The following is a 17,862-nucleotide window of genomic DNA, read 5'->3' on the forward strand; positions in this document are numbered from 1 at the left end:
TGTTCTCCATATAATAAAGAAAATTGTATTGTATATTTCCTTAGTCCTACTAATACAAAAACAAGAACGGAACGAATGTCCTATGTCTAAGAGGGTAACAAATCAGTCTTCTATGTTAGGTTTACAGTCTTGAAAAACGAATGCGGTTATTTCAAAAATACTGCCTGAGTGAACTCGGATGCGTTTTCCGACAAAGGCAAATTATAGAATCTGGCAAACATTTGAGATGTAGAAGACCAGCCCGCCGTGTTCCGGATAGTCTCCCAAGATAAGCATTTCCTTGCAGCCGCCGAAGTTGAAGCATGTCGAGTCGAATGGGCTGAGAAACAGTGGGTATCAATTCTTGCTTCTTTCAAGGTACCTTTTATCCATCTGCCAATGGAATCTCTGCTAGCGCGACGATGAGGAGCTATCGTCGATATAAACAAATAAGTGGAGTCCTCTCCTCGTAAATGAGAAGTTCTCTCGACGTAATCAGCTAGGGTAGTTGCAACACAGATCTTGATATTGTTAGTAAAATATTGGAGGTCAATGCAAGGTTGGCAGGTTTTTGGATTGGATGTCTTAATAAGGTCTGATATGTAGATTCTTACCGATTCTCGACCAAAGGTTATCCCATCTACGCGTATCGAGTGTAAGGTTTGCAGTCTTTGACCCGACGCTAGTGCCAGTAGGGTAGCAAGCTTTTTAGTAAGATCCAACAAACCTAGGTCTTGATTATTCCCAAGGGTTTCCAAGTAATTTAGAACGACCTTTGGGTCCCACGTCACTTTATAACGCGCAGCTGGGGGGTTATGCCGAAATATCCCTCTCATAAACCTTTTTACGATAGGATTATTTCCGAAGTCCTCTGGCAAGATCAGAGCTAAGGCTGAGCGGTGCTGGTTTATGGAGCTATAACTTTTCTTTCTCCTCTTCTCATATTCCAAAAATTCCAAGGCTTCAGTTAATTGAGCAGTGAATGGATTCATCTTCCTGTTATTGCAGTACCTCCACCAAGCCTTGTAGGATGAATCATATTGTTTCAATGTCGAGGCTGCTAGAGAATTCAAAATTGTGTTGAGAGTAACGTCTGGTAGGCCTTTTCTATTTTTCTTTTCTTTTTTTTTTTTTTCTAATACACATTTTTATGTGGAACTCCCAAATAATCTTATTGCTTTTCCATTATAAATTCTTCAATAATAATCTGAAAAAAAAATTATGTTATCTTTTGTACCCTAGGAATTGTCAAAGTTTGCAATTAAGTAGTTATATTCATTTAGATTAAAAAAAGGATTACCTATTATAGTAAAAACTTACCAAGTTTGGTTCACTTTCTGTGTGTTCTGTTTCTCCTTCATTTTCTTCTTTATTTTTATAGGCCGGTTAGATTATTTTTTAGATATAATAAACAAACAATTTTCAGTTACCTTATAAGACAGATTGCTAGGCCTTTTCTTCTGTCCTGAGCATCTTTTTACTGCACTCTGACTTCTTTTTGTTGAATTTCTGATCACTGCCTTGAAAAAATCTTCACATTTTTTTAAAGTAAAGTCCGGATCTGATAAATTTATGACATTAAAGAAAAAAGTTGCAATATTCTTGAACAGTTTAAAGGGAATCTTTTCTTTTTGATCTCGTGATCCTCCAGCCCATGAACACAGAGTCATAAACTTTCGAGAAAATATTTTGTCTACCAGCATATAACAATTGTTGATTCCATTTCCAGTGCCTCGTCCACATATTTTACTAAACTCTCCTACAAAAGAATCCATATTTTTTTTATCACTTGATTTGGCTTCAAAATCTTCTAATTCTTGTAAAGTGGTTATTTCTTTGAACATAATAGTCGACCCACAGGTATTTCTAACTTGAGATGGTTGACAAGAGCAGCTTTGTTTGTCTATTGTGTCAACTGTTTTGTCTAAAATAACTTCTAATTTTGCCAGTTGTTGTAAAATCATATTTTGTTGTTCTTGAAACATATTTTGGTTGGATAAAATTAAGTCTAATTTTTCTTTGATCTCAGCAGGGTAAACATCTGTTGTTACCAATGTCGACTGAATTTGCTGACTTCTACGGGAAGGTGTGTTATATTGTAAAACATTAAGGCTTAGATTATTTTCATTTGTATCCAAAATAGTCATGTTTGGGCATGCAAAAGAATCAATATTGCTAATTGAGGGTGAGCTAACATTTGATGTGACCTAAAAGAAAGAATATCATAACATATATCTTTTTTGCAATTTAAAAGAAAGAAACTTACCATGCAGGCATCGAGAAGACTGTTAAAATCACCGGCTGAATTATTTGACACTGCTTTTGATTTTACTTGAGCCCTTTTTTTCTTTTGAATTGTGTGAGTCTCATACTCATCTTGTTCGGTGTCTTCATTTTCTAACATTCTCTCTAGCTCCTCCTCCGCAATTTCATATGATATTAAATGATTTCTCTTTAATTTGCAGGGCATTCTGAACCAATAGTTGTCTTCATTTGGAACAGAATTGACATCTAAAACTAATTTGTCTGCCCCTATCCTAGGCCAGGAAAGAAAGCCATCATTTTCCCATCTAGGAGAAACTATCTTAAGATGTTTTTGACCCTTCTCGATAGTTTGAACAATTTTGAACATTTTACTGCTGAAATAACACCTGTATAAACTAGGGACCGCCTTGAAAAAAAATATATATTTTACTACTTACCCTTTTTCCTTGAAAAAATGCCCAAATATTTGAAAAAAATAATAATTAGGATATGGTATGTTTACACATTTATTCAGACAAATTTAGAGGTTAGGTTTATCGTTTGGCGGGTTTTTTTAGTTGCCTATGCCTAACATTTTAAAACCAAATTACGACACTTTTGTCGTGTAGAGCTACCTGAACTCCGTTATAAAATAAATCTCCCTCCATTTAATTTTATTAAGATTGCTTTAACACATTCTCAAGACTTCGTACTCCTAGGTTATGTTGTATTATTATTACTGTTTTTTCTATAGAACAGAGTAATAGGCCGAACAGGGCCGTATCCAGTGTTCTCGTATCGCCATCTCAAAACTTTCAAATATGAAAAAAAAGCAAACAAAAATAAGATGACGATATGAAATTGATGGCAGGCAAATCTTTTGAATATGCCGTTTGCTTTTTATTTTTACTATTACAATTACAGCTGCTTTATGCAATGGGAAAATGCTTTTTATTATACTTCTTTGAAAACCCTCTATATTTTCATCTCTATTAGGACAACGCGTTTTTCTGTGCGCCCGCGCGGATTTTTTTTGCGCTGAATTAAAATGCTGAGTAAAATGGCTTTAAAATAGAAACGTACAGCACAATATATTAAATTTAAGACAATTTATAAGCCGACAAATATTTAGCACAAACCTGCATTATCATTTAATATATAAATGCTGGAATATTTTGATATATTTCCGAAGTATTTTTTGAATTTTTATAGACATTGCCTGACAGTGATAACTTACCACAATTATATCACCTTTGAACTACTTTAAACCAGTCATAGAAATGATCAATTAGATGTCAGTCATTCCCAACAATTAAATTAAAATATACTCAGGAGATAATTCCGATATTCCAGAATACATCTTAAAACAAGTGGCACAGTCAAACGCAAATTTACTGCCAGAGAAATCTAGGGCAAAATATGAACAAGAATATCATTTTTAAGTCTTTTTTTCTTAAGTCTGGTTTTTATGCCTTCGTTTTTAAAGAAGTATAATGAAAAATATCCTTCATAATTAGTCCAAAAATAGGTTTTTCGTGCTTTGCGTGACTTCCGGTGTTCGGCTTCGCCTCACATCTGAATTGGTCATACGTGAACGGAAAACCCTTATTTTTGTACTCCTAATGAAATATACTATTTTGTAATTGAAAATGTACTTTACCGCACGATTGTTCATGGCGGATTTTCTTTTTATTTGCAAAGTCAATTCGTTAAGATTCGCAATTTCCACCGCCAATGACATTGAAAAAGCAAGATATTGCAATTGAAAAAAAGCGAGTGCCAGACCTGCGTTATGGGTTCCGCTTCTCTGTTCTGTGACATCTTTGTTTTATTATCATTTTATAAATGTTGCTTGTTTACTAATTTGTCACAGAAAAGCTACGTTGTGTGCATAACTGTTTTATAAAATGGAGCCATTTTGTTTTAATAGTTTAAGGGGTTATAAATAAAAAATATTAAATAAAACTAATAAACACACATGGTTTCTACTGTTTTTGAAGATGAAAAGAAGATAAATTATTATCATTTATTTTTTGTTGAAAAATAAATGTAATAACCTAACCTCTAATTTTACAATATTGCTAAGAAAATTATTAAACTAACATAGTCGTGAGGCCCGATAAAAATCTGTCACAAACATAATATATGATTCACAGAAAAATTTCGTTCGCACTGTAAAAGAGGGTAAGCACTACGCGAAAGCACTCACATCATGAGTTGAGAGTTTATCAGTATGGCGTCTGTATGTAAAACGGACCTGGTCCCCATCTTGGCTTCCATGTTCGTGATTCCTTTTTGTAGATAAACAGAAAGCGTTTATAATGCAAAAATTATTTTGCAGCTATCTTAATACATTTTAAAAACAAAACCGTTTCATTAAAGTAAATTCACTACACACATCGGTTTTATAACGACTGTCAAATAAACTTGTATAAAACTGTTAAAAAGCAATTACATTATTGTTTTAGAGTTCCTGCTGTATAGCAGTGGCTGTGGAAACTATAAAAACTGTTCTATAGAAGTCGCAGTTAAGATTTTATAGTGGTATTAATAATGTTTATATATGTATTTTATAAGCTATTTGGAGTTAATTTTGCAGCTTTTATTCAATCACAATGTTTTATAAGGTGGTGCCAATTTTGCGTTTATAAGTATCGAGTAGTTGTTTTTAAAATGTTCATAAGCTTATGCTGTTTTATAAGAAAACGTTGCCGCAATTCTAATAAAACAAAAAATTGCTAGTTGGGGTTTTTGTCTCTCATCTGAGCTCTTGCGCTTCCAGTGATTTTTGAAATGACAAATGCCATAAGTTGCTCGCTTTGGGTTTCATTAGCAAATTTAAAAGCACTATTACAATTTGCAATAAATTCATGTAATTCAGATCGATTGCCGACAAAAGATTTAGTTATTAAAGAGCACAAAAAGGTTAGAGAACAACTTGGTCCATTGCGGTTTACTGACTCGTGAGTATGAGAATCGATACTAGAATTTGGTGTAATTTCGTTAGGCATTTTTTATTTTATTAAAGTTAAATCAAAGTCGAAAGGCACAAAAAGAATGAATTGAGTTTAGTATAACGATTACTGAATGTAAAAATTAAACTTATTATTTTATTTATTTTTTTTTTTTTTAAGTATGAGGAATCGTGGCAATTTTAGTCCTTTGGGAAAGTGTTTTGTTAAGTGTATTTAAACAAGTTATGAGGATAATTTTTTTTTAGTTTAGATAATAATTTTCAAAATTGAAGAAAGAAAAAATAGGAGTAATATGAGGAGTAAAAGAAAGTAGCACTTACAAAAATTCCTTTTCTTCTTTTCTTCTTGAGGTGACTAATCCAAGGCGTTGAAACTCGTCAACGTTGAAGAACTGCTCGGAGTCTTGAAGTCTAAGTACTGCCTTCTTGGGGCCTTAGAGATGATTGACCAACGTTGTGACCAGTATCCTGTCCACAGCGCCAAAATTATGTTGGGATCCTCTTGGAAATAAAAACTTGCACAAACACTAAATGACTTTTATTAAAAATATGAATTACAAGTGTCGGGGGACCGACCGTACCGAACTTATCAAAGGACTAGAATGCGTAGAGCTGGCGATGAAGTCGATTTTTATACTCCTTGATATCTGGGAAAATGGGTAATGTGCTCTTGCCGAAAGGGAATATGTGAACGATATTAGATTTCTTAGTGGCCTTTAAGTGATAAAAGTAATTAAAAGGGCGACCAAACCTAATCGACCGAAAAATAACTTAGTTAAATGACTGATTTATGCGACCGGTACTGTAAACTAGTACCGTAAAACCGGGTGGCTTTGTGTACATATTTTAACATTTTTTATCGATTTTGCTATTTATGATCAAGTTAAAAAAAATGTATGTTAAATGTACATCCTTTACCTAATGGAATCACTAGTTAAACTTAATTTATATTATTTGTGAGATATATATTTTTTTGAAAAAAGTTGTCACAATTTCACCCGCATGCGACGGGTGAGATTATGACACCGAACAATCCAAATAGAAACACTTTCTCCGCGCCTAAGAGAGCGAGATTGTGACAAAAAGTTTAACAAGATGCTTACTTTCAACCGCCGGGACCAGAACAAATCAAATTTAGTTTCTAAACACAAAAAAAAAAAAATTTTTTTTGGCACCAAATGTATGCAAATACAGTATTTCTTGTCATTAAAAACTTTACTTTTTTTAAATCAAACGTGAAAAAATATAAACAAAAACGTTTCTTAAATGTACCTATGCTACATATTCAAAAATAAATATTAATTCTAATGGTACCTAAGCAGATAATCTAAATAAGAAATTTGTCCATTTCAGGGAAATAAAAAATTTGTCTCCGTGAAATCTGTGTAAGTGGACTAATTTTCTGTTCGATAACGTCGTTGAATTCGTAAAAAAGTTCATCTTTTTTCTCCTGCCAATATTTGCCACAGCTTTGCATTGCACTTACATACAATCCGTCGGTAACAAATTTTGTTATTATACCCGGAAAATATTGTTGTTCATACCGTATGATAACGAAATCGCCAATTGCATTAGCAACACTTGCTGTCACTGTAGAGGTTGACTCTTTATGGTTATTTTTGTTGTTATTAGTGGAAGGCACAACAGGATTGGATTTAGAAATGTCTAATAACTCATCATTTAACATCATTGTCAAATTCGCTCATTGGAGAACAGCTGCTTTCCCTTAATGATATTTCTTCATTTGTGTCATCACTGCTCGTCTCTGTCTAGATTCTTCTTTTTCCTTTGCTGACTCATTTTAGTGATTTTGGTACTTTTTTCAGTGCTGCAACTAGCTTCATCTTGAAGAGGAAAGTCTGATGCAGATATACTCTTTCCAGGAGGCACTTTCACTTTCTTCCGTTTCTTTCGTTGTTGCAGATTAGTTAACACATTTCTCTTGCGCTCCAGCTGCTCTAAAAATGATTCTCCTAAAGTGTTTTTAATATTGAAGCTTTCGTTTTCCATTACTTCCTCTGGCAGTCGAGCCAAAACTTCGTCTTTATTAGGTGGATAAATGCCACATTTCCTAAAGCCAGATGGTAATATTTCATTAGATCTCTCCTTGATGTCCATTAATTTTTTTAATAAAGCAGGAAACTGGTTTTTAGGGATTGTTCCACATCTTGCTCCCAAAACCGAGTCTTTCCATTCATGTAAGAGTTTTCTCCAATTTCCCTTCATAGACCTAAAAAAGCCACATCTAATGGCTGTAGCAAGTGAGTAGCATTGGGTGGTAAGGCGATAAATGATATGGAATTTTTCTCGCATTGTCTTATGACCTCAATGTTCAGGTGGGAGCTAAGGTTATCTCCTATGATGATTTTTTTACCGTCTTGGTTTTTTAATATTGGTAGCATAAGATTTATAAACCAATCTTCAAAGCATTGAAAGTCGAACCATCCAGACTTTGTTCTGTTGTACCGCCCTTGCAAGGTCCATTTTCTATCCAAGTTTGCCAAAGTTTTTTCGATTTGTAGACAACGTACACCGGCGCTAGTTCACCAACAGCATTTCCTGCAATCATTATTGATGTGCATGATTTGGTTGCATTTCTAATCTGCTCTGGATATTTGGTGCCACGCTTCATTACCACCTTTGTAGCTCCAGGATCGTCCCCCAAATTGGTTTCATCGTAATTCCATATGTTACATGGAGGAATGTCTTTGATCTCGTTAAACAAGTTATCAATATAATCATTTAAAACTTCACGGTTTACAGGAGCTCTAGAAACACTGATATTTCTAGCGACTCGATTAACCAACACTTGCTTGTGTCTACTCAAAAAAGATGCAATCCAATCTCGACCTGGAGTATTTTGGTTAAATCGCATCACGGTTTTACCTCTTCTATCTAGATAAGATTTTACTACAAATTTCAAGTCATGTGTAGTTACGGGAAAGCCGTAAGTGCCCACTGCGATAATATGTGCAATAAGTGATTGTTCTTCGTCTTCATTCAGCGCTGTTTGTCCACCACTTCGCAGATTATTTCTTTTGTGCATTTTTGCGACTAACGTATTCCGATGGATATGAAACCTTAACAGAAAATTGAAGCAAAAATTATACATTTTAAAGTTATTTTCTCAAAGAATAATTACTTTTCTTCAGCTTCGCGGTAGGTAAGGGTTTTTGCCCTTAAACATCGCAGCGCTTCTTGTAACGTTTCCTCCGTATAATTCCTGTACTGACGTGATCCAGGTACCCTTTTGTACTTGCTAGGCGTCTTAGAAACAGTTGTCACAATCTCAACCGTCAGTTTGTGACAAGAAAATATGTCACAAAGTCTCCCTACAAAACGTCAAACTATTATTAATATTTACTTTACAGCCATACAATCAAGTACTTAATCTGAAATCAATATGTAAAATGCAGTTAACATATTATAGAACACTTTTAGTACCTTTGGCTTCCTTCAATTTCCTTGATCTATATTCTACAGGGGTAATTTTTCGAAGTTTTTAAAACACGTGAAAAGCGGAATTTTTAATCGAGCCAGACATTGGCGACACGACTGCACCCTGAGACCTTCACGCTTGTACTGTCTCTAGGCAAAACATTAAACGTACGATCTGACCAGAAATGACGCTGCTTACGTCACATGTCGGTGTCACAATCTCAAACTTAACCCTTAAATGCATGACTTTTTTTTAATTCCGATTATCATTGATTGATTGCATTGGTCTTAATATGGGAAAAATAGGGAAAAAATCTACATTATGTTTTTTTACTTTATTTTTAGAAAAAACTGTTTGTTGCCAAATGGCAACATCATGTATTACAAGCCAAGAGACTCACATGTGAAAATTTTTAAAACACTTGTTCTTCCGATTTAAACAAAGATCTGCACCGCATTTTTCGCATTTGGTGTGCGTAAAACCTTTACATTTTGGAAACTTGCACCTCATCTTGGCTTCTTGAAGGACTGGCCAGTGCCCCGTTTGGTCAGTACGAACTTCCATGGGCGGCAGGTGCTTCATTGGACCCCTTGTTCTTCTTTCTTTCAATTCGTTTTCCAGGCTAGTACTCGGACGACCGCGTTTGCTAGAGAGAGCTCTGACATTACACAAATTATAAGCAACTTCTGCTCTAAATTGAGCTTGGTTTTTTGGCTTGAAACCAGGCTGCTTTTTCGAAAGCACTCGTTTGTAGAGTAGCCAGGCATTTACCAAACTCAAATCCAAGAGATAATAGAAAATACGCATGTACCATTTGCGGCTTTTCAGTTTTATCTTATATCTTCCCATGAAGCTGTCTAGTAAATCAACGCCCCCCATATGTCGGTTATACTCGGAAACAATGAATGGGCACTCAACTTCCACAGATTTTTTCTCTTTGCGATCGAATCGTTTCACTTTGGAGGTAGGTTTTTTTCCTGCGAAAGATGACGCTAAAGTTACATATTTATTATCTTTCCACACAACAGTAGAAATGTCAACACCGTCTACTAAAGCAACCAACTCGTGGCTTGTCCCACGTTCCGCTTTCTTCATAGCAGCTTCCAGTGGCAATTTGCAATTTGGTATTCTGTTTCGCCGTATTGTGCCGAGAGAAAGAATTCCTTCTTTGGCCAAATGTACCATCAGCTGCAAAGATGTGTAGTATGTAATTACTTCCTGGATAATCCTTTAGTTTTTCTTGAATCATATTTAACGTCGGAACAGAATTATCTTTATAAAAACTGTAAGCAATTCGCCGGATGACATCCTTATCACCATCGTCTATTCTCTTAAATTTTTCTCCCCTCTTCTTCCTATTTGCCGAATGGTATAATACATCTCCTTCTTTGATAACACGGGAAATTGTAGAAAAAGACAATTTAGTCAGTTCCACGATTCTTTTAACAATAAAAGTATTGCACTCTTGGTTATTTTCTCTTTTTAAGCAGTCATACATGTTCAAAATTATTCTTTGACACTGTACATTTAAATCTTTGTTCTTGAACTCTTTATCACAGTTATCATCTTCGGCTTCAAGTTCGTGAAAAGGTCTCCAAAATGCCATTTTTATAAATAATATTAAGAACTACACTAACTCAAAACCAAACCTACCCACTAAACGTCTATGTGAAAATACACGATAACGATGGGCCACTTGCCCGTCGTCGACAGCAGGTGGATGCAACGACAGCCAAATAATGTCACAAAATTGTTTCACCGAATGCTTGCCGAACATCAATATTTTGAATGGTCGATTGTACTCGTCCTCTTCTGTTATACCAGGCTTTGTAAAAAAAATTTTTACGAGTTTTTAGGGGCTGTTTATGAGTAATGGTGTATTAGTGATCAGTCTTTGTAAGTTGGAAATATTCAACTAGAAATGGATAGACTATACCAGGTACATTATGAGCCCTATAAACGTACCAAAGGGCGTTGTGATACTATGATTAGTAATCTGAATGTCATATGCGCTGGCTTGCTAGACTAGTGAATTCAAAAATGCCGCCCCCTGACGGGGTGTAAGGGGTTCTCACTACCCTCGAAAGATACGTCATTATGAGCCCTATAAACGTATTTTAATTTCCGTGTCAGTAGATGCCTCGCGAGCCTAAATTTTTAATGCTTTCGAATTGATATGGTTTTTCGTCAGCATTCAATTCTTGCGGCTGAAGTCAGATTACTGGATAGGGATCAAATCTAACCCATTTATTATGTATGTAGTACATAGGTGGAATTATGGAGGTGCACTCTATTTCTTCAGCATGTTCTCGTAATATTCATGGCACTGGAGACAAGACCGGATCAAACGAGAAATAAGTTATGCTTTAAGTGTAACAATCCAAGGCACTACCAACGAGATTGTCTTGATACTAAACGAACAACTCCAACCAAGTTTACAATAACCAGAATAGAAATACTTCTACAAGGGCCAGAAATACAACCACTAGCAACCAGCAACAACGAATCTGCTTTAAATGTAACCAACCAGGACATTTTGCTAGAGAATGTACCGCCGAAATTGGGTCTTTAAATTTAAACTCCGACGCAGCCGCTTCCCAGCCCCAAAGCCCGGCTGCCATGGAGGCAACGTGAGAATAAGTGAAGGTGTTAGTGTAGGGAGAAACATTTGCGAGTGGAAAAGAATCTCCAGGCCCTGCAATGTTTCTAAGGTAATATTAGCTGAAAAGTTATATTGGGCACTGATAGATTCTGGAGCTGTTTTATCCCTAGTGAAACCCTCAGTTTCTCAGGGGTTTATACCGTTACAAAATAGTGGAATTAACTTAGTGGACACTCAGGGTAATAGTATTCTCATTTTAGTAACACTTGTTTGCGTGTAGGCATTGGGCCAAGAAGAATTGTGGAACATGAGTTCAAAGTACTTGAATTTGAGAGTTTTTAGACAGATTTTATATTGGGTTTTTGCATGAGCATGGTGAAACTATTGATTGGGGAAAAGGAGAAATGGTACTCCTAGGAGAAAAAACTATCTCTATATGAAGATAATTTGGGAAGTTTATATGGAACTTTAAATGGACAACATGTTCAGAATCGGACGCATTCACACACAACTACCTCCAAGAAACATTCATCGTTGCTGCCAACAACGAGGGATGTGGGCATTCAAACGATTGGCAGTCGTTTGGAAGCACTGGAAAAACCAAATTCAGGAGCGCATGGATGTCCTGATGTTCAACTCGTATGTTCCGGTGATGCGAATTTTAAAATGGACCTAAGAGCTGCCGAAATGGAAGGCTTCGAAGTCCGGGGAGAATTTTTTGATGATACTCATTATGTGGAAAATGAGGAAAAATCGTGGAAACTTTTACTAGAGGAAGATCTAATTTTACCCCCAAGAAGTGAGGTGATTTGTTTAGCTAGTATAGCTGGTTATTCAAGAATTACGACTCAGCATGTTGTGATAGAGCCATGTGAAGATTCTCAGCAGGGATTGCTAGTTGCGAGAAGTCTCTGTAAAAGGGGCGCCAAGGTGCCTGTGAGACTCATGAATGTATCGGATAAGGATATGCTAGTACAGTGAAGACAAAGGATATCAGTCGCCTTTGAGGTGGATATTGAAAATATGCCTGATTTACAAGAGCAAGCTATTAGAAAAATAAATTTAGAAAGTAATACTAAATACAATGATGTTATCCACATAATATACGATGCACTCATTGTAAGTAAGATTTGCAAATATCTGTCCCCTTTCTGTCACAATCTGCTGCCATATTGGCCCTGCTAAATCTTCAATTTCTATTGTATCGCGAACATTCCATCTGATGCGCCGATCCAAGTTTAAAGATACCGGGACATGTCCAAAAGTAGTTGTTTTGTAGATTTGCATTTTACATGGAGTTAAATGGGTAACTCCCTTATTTTAGGGCCTAGAGGGTTGAGACTTCGTATTAAGGGGGTAAGTTTGGGACACCCCTGGGATGCGGTGTTGCCAACTTGTGCACTTTTCCCCTAAATTTAGGAAAATTCTATATAGGGACCCCTCGTTTATCCCTAAATTTTCTTTTTTCAAAAGAGGTTAAGGATTGGTTAAGCAAGCACTTACAATTGGCTGAACGGATATGAAATCTTTGGTATATTATAGTTTAATTTTGACTCTGAAACATGATTCAGTCATTTATACTGACAGTTGTCATCAAAACATTGCATTGTATCTTGTCACTGACATGTTTCATTGTAAACATCGAAATGATCCAAATATATCGATTTTGTGAATCTTTGGTATAATTCTAATTAGTCGTAGAAAAAATAGACTTTAGAATTCGTATGAATTGACCATCACATAATATTAATTAAATTATACAGGGTGGGCCACGACGAAACACATCGATTGACATTGGGAAAAGTATAAATAGGATAGTTTTGATAATTTGACAGGATAACCAATCCAACTGAAACATTTTCAAACTTTCTTATTTTAAATGAAACACACAAACACATATTAGGATTTTACAGAAAATTCTGACCAACTTTTGTGTACAAATACCAATTTGAAATACCGTAAAACCCTCCAACATTGCCCAGTAAAATTCAGTTATTATAATGTACCTTTTTTTACGATTATTAATATATGTATATAAATTATATATTTATCAATATAATAAAGTACGTGCGTCTTAAGATGTCTAAGAACTACACAAATACACTTTGATATGTCAAATTATCGTATTTCCCGTGATTTGACGGTAAAAAAATAAATAGGGGGTGCGCAAAGTTGTATACCAACTTTGCTCTGTCTTTAGAATTCTATGTTTGGAGCAAACTGACAACGAATTTAGCTACTTTGCCCACAGAATATGTATATAAAGCACTATTTTTGCAGTGAAAGTTGTAACAGTTTATTTTCCATTCAAAATGCAATGGCAAATGATGTATCAGGAACGTCGACATTGAATTCATCCGGAAGCTGAGTAGAGTCAACAATTCTCGGGTGTTTACTTGGACCTTGGTCGGATTCAGCGGTCGTCTTTCGTTTACTTTCTCTTGCAATCGGATGAGTTCGGAGTTGAGAAGAATTGATTATAAGGTTTTGCATGCGCGGTCTAGTCTGTCGTTTAATTAGATTATGTTGTGTTACAATCTTTTTACTTATTGCTAATAAAATTAAAACTTTTCTCGGTCGTGGATAATTGAGCATGAGATAGCCCTGCTAAGCAACACTTTTGGGTTTTAAGGTAGTCGAAAACATACACTGAACTAGGTGAAATGTACAATCTATATTTACAAATTTACAGTTTCCAAAGAATAAAAACAGTTAAGGCTGAAGGCTTAAAATTTACTCAGGAAATTACTCGAACACAGTTCTAGGGCTGTTGCTAACTCTTAACTTAAAACATACCGCCCTTACTGCCAGATTTACTGGAGCCGGGGACGAATCAGAATGCAGCGCTACAGCACGATCCTCCAGGCCAATGTCGTTGTTGTAGAATACCTAGGCCGAAATCAAGAGCAGCAAACAGCACCCAAAAACAATAAGCTAACTGACCTTGACTCGGTTAATCTGTTAAGTGGCAATAAGCCAGAATAAAGGTCCACTTCCAGTGGTTACTACAAGGGTTAACCAAGCCAAGGTCAATACTTAAAAAGTCAAAACAGTAACTATTACTCTAAATGCTATCAAGTTCAGTTCTAGTCGCTTTGTGAATCACAATAAAACTATAACCCACTAACCAGGCGAAATGCTCCATCCAAAACAGTCACCACACTCTTGGTGGTTTAGCACGTGGCTATCCGCTGGCCAGTCATCCAGCAGGAAAATAAAATGGTGCCTGAATCTTTGTTCCCTTTCAATCCACCAATCCACGAACTCTTAGCTCCCTGTAGCTACCGCGTGGGTCTGTCCACGGCAAATCAACCAACTACCACTCCCTGCTTGTTTCCAACAAATTACCCTGCTCTGACTCCAGGAGACAGGCTTTGACCACAACCAGGAGGGGCCCTTCAGATAAATCTAACCTTAAATACCCAGGTTAACACATGTCAAGAAAATTACCTATTTATTTCCAAAAAAGGACGAAAAAGCAAAACGGCCCGCTTCCAACCACTGGAATACGGCCACCCTTAAATAAAACCAACATTAAAACCTGGGTTGCTTCTAGCAAATTAAGGCAACTTACCAAAATGGCGGAAATAACCTCACACACACGCATGTCACAAAATCGAACACCAAGTTCGTGGATCTCGCTCGATAGTCAGCGTGAAAAAGAACTGGCCAGATGACAAATTGGCCTTTTATAGACTTGCACAATTCTAGAATCTTAGCGAACAAACTTTTCAAGTTGGTGATGCACCATTCTCCTTGAACTCTATTGACACTATTGACATTGACTGACCGGCACAACAAGAATGACAACCAACAGTCACGACCATGGAAGTATACAGATGTTAAAGACGATTCAGTCGATGTTAACTCTGAATCACGGACAAACAAGTTACGGGCAAGGTTAAAACTTACCGTAACACACTCCCATAAGTCCCCCAATTTTTTTATATTAAAAAAACCAATAGCCAAAAGTCAATCCCCTATTCAAGAGTACGAAGGAAATCACACCAAAAGAAAAGAGATTCCTACTGGAAAACCAACAGCCTGAGTACAAGCATGCCTTCAACTGAGTCATATAGCCCTTAAAATAAACTAAAGCTCATCTAAGTCATGAAGTGACTACAACGAGAAAAAAAAAACAGGATACCAGTCAACCTGCTCCAGTCTTCCCCGTTAATAATATCCCCATGAAAGGCCGTCATGCCCCCACAAATCTCCAACCGGCTTATGTCCAGAAAATGATACAGGGTTGGACATGAACCAACATTGCGTAACCCTCACACTGCAGGAGGGAACCTCGTTTGTCAGTCTTGATTGGGATAAGCAAAAACAGGACTTAACTCCCACAGAGTACCACAGAAGGAAGAACCTAAACGGATCACCTGGCAGGTGAAAATTAAACAAAGAAATGAACTAAGAAAAAAACAATTGTCCACCATCAAAAGGAAAGGTTTTTGATAGGAACCCTTTCTCGAAAACCCGAAAGATACACCGAACGGTTAGTGTATCGATAACCACACAAAATTTAAATTTAATCGGGGTGTTCCGAATGAAACCACCGCCGCCAAATAGAGACACAACCAGTCCAAAACATGAAGAAACCAAAAAAACAAAATGTTGGGCGCCAGCATACCTTAAGTAAAGGTGGTATACAACCTTAATGAAGAATGAACATTACAAGTGACTCATCCTTGCTAGGTCACTCAAAGAGTGCTCACCAAAAGCCTAACACAGGACGCAAAAGAAATTTAAAATTTTACTGCAATTATCAATAACAAAATTTAATTATAGAATAGAAACTGCTGGATATCCCTGTTAGGTCACTCAAAGAGTGCTCATCGAAAGCCCAACACCGGACATCACGTTAGAAACTAAATTCAAAACTCAAATGGACTAATTGGGTCTCTAATCCCTCAAAAGAAAAACATTTCCTGTCAACTCTGACATGAAGGTCAAACCAAAAAAAAACATCTACACCGACATTCAGTAGACTGTAAAAGAGTAAGCTAAACTTACAAACTTTTAAAGTTATTTATATCTAATTAGGTCACCAGCGGTGCACTCCAAAGCCTAATCCAGATATCATACAAGTCAAAATGATCTGAAAATCACAATCAAACAAAACAAGCCCGCAGTCTACTCAATGTCTCAATGTTAAACAACACTACAAAACAGAAAAGTCATAATCGGATAGAGTACTCGTAAAGCAAGAGTAAGAGATAAAGTGTTGATCGGTCATAAAAAGTCAGGTACCTAAGCAAAATCCATGTAATCCATGCATCCAATAATTTTGATCCTGTTTTTGAGTATCTACGCAGTAAGTTTAGTGGTATTAAATTATTTAGCATTGTTTGTAGAAAAAATATTGTTCTCCGCTGCGCGTCGCGCGGCAAATTTTATTCTCAGCGCATTAAAGGCATACTATTTGCGCTTAATACATAAATAACTATTATAAAATGTTTAAATTCTTTTTTTCTCAGTTTTCTCTCTGGGGTTACTTTGATTTTCTGTGGAATTTAAATAATGAAAGGATCGTTTTTTAAAGTTCACATAATATACCAAAGTCCAGTGTTGTCCTCTCTGGTTTAGCGGTATTAAAAGTTCTGTAGCATTTTTTATTATTGGCAAATTAGCATTTTTAACTACGGGTATCTAAAGGTATTTTAGAGTTCTGCTGAGGAAATATGGCTGTTCCTTCACACCATGAAATCACAGTAATATTCGAATTTAATTATACTTTATATTAAAACTAAGTCTATAGTTATATTATCGAGCCAGTATATCCTAGTAATTTTCTCGTAAGCTTGAGGTATTTTTAAAGTTGAATAACTCTCGTAGTTAATAAAATTCACTAAATATATATCTGCTATTTCCAAATTTACTCACAATAAAATTATTATTGATATTTTCCTGATAATAAATAATATCATTTACAAGACCATTACACAAAAATTTTAAAATTGTAAATTTGTTTACTTTGTTATGTTAAAATCCTTGTCCTTAAGATACATTTGGCTGGTAGCTGCTTTATAGTACTACCCAATTTTCTTCACTCTTTTACACCAACTTTCTACATGTTTTTTCCGTTTTCTTTTATTTACACTGCACGATTTTCTACTAATTTCAAATTCCATAGTTTTATGTGTAGCTAGAACATACTTCCGAACTTTTCTACAAAACCTTGAAGGTTTTTGGCGCAGTTGTTTTTGAAGAATTTGATTTTTTAAGTAGTTAAAATAATTTTAAATTGTTGCGTTCGACTTTCTTTGTTAAACAATAATTGCCATCCATAAAGGTAAATAAGTGAGATATATTTTTAATAGTGTTTAAAAAAATCGGATTGTAGTATTTATTTAGGTTATCAATTCCATCATTGCATATATTTTTTGAAATATATAAGTATCGATAAAAAACGCAAAAAAAATTATTTACTATAAAATGTATCTCTTTGATTAAAAATCTTGTAGCTTCGTCTTCGTCACTCTCAATAGTATCAATCTCATCCGATATATCCACTTGTAAGTTGGCATTAATTTCCAAATTATATTTCTCCGCGTTTTCTACTGATAAACTTAAATTTCGAATCAAGTAATATGGTGAAATATTCGTAAAACGTTTCTACCT

The 17,862-nt window shown here is 35.6% G+C and overlaps 1 protein-coding gene and 1 long non-coding RNA gene across 8 annotated transcripts; both read right to left on the reverse strand.

Annotated features, from left to right (window-relative positions):
- Nucleotides 1-2,738, reverse strand: LOC145737001 (uncharacterized). Of its 7 annotated transcripts, none has more exons than XR_014180176.1 (4): nucleotides 2,246-2,738; nucleotides 594-2,186; nucleotides 377-478; nucleotides 1-319 (listed from the first exon to the last, which is right to left on the reverse strand). XR_014180176.1 is itself a non-coding variant. In XM_081991585.1 (4 exons), the coding sequence occupies exons 2-4, from the start codon at nucleotides 969-971 to the stop codon at nucleotides 147-149; spliced, it is 675 nt and encodes a 224-aa protein (XP_081847711.1). In that variant the 5' UTR covers nucleotides 972-2,186; nucleotides 2,246-2,540; the 3' UTR covers nucleotides 1-146. The 7 variants fall into 7 exon arrangements, 3 of the variants coding, with proteins under 3 accessions (XP_081847711.1, XP_081847710.1, XP_081847709.1); XR_014180174.1 differs by having other exon boundaries at nucleotides 377-500; XM_081991585.1 differs by having other exon boundaries at nucleotides 377-500; nucleotides 2,246-2,540.
- Nucleotides 2,739-13,941: 11,203 nt separating this feature from the next.
- LOC145737134 (uncharacterized) lies at nucleotides 13,942-15,077 on the reverse strand. The gene is made up of 3 exons (XR_014180265.1): nucleotides 14,813-15,077; nucleotides 14,689-14,755; nucleotides 13,942-14,634 (listed from the first exon to the last, which is right to left on the reverse strand). It is a non-coding gene; the product is annotated as an uncharacterized LOC145737134 (long non-coding RNA).
- Between the last annotated feature and the right edge of the window lie 2,785 nt (nucleotides 15,078-17,862).

Source organism: Ips typographus, linkage group LG13, assembly GCF_016097725.1.
Source record: "Ips typographus isolate SLU linkage group LG13, UJ_Ityp_2.0, whole genome shotgun sequence".
In the NCBI taxonomy this organism is placed as follows: Eukaryota; Metazoa; Arthropoda; class Insecta; order Coleoptera; family Curculionidae; genus Ips; species Ips typographus.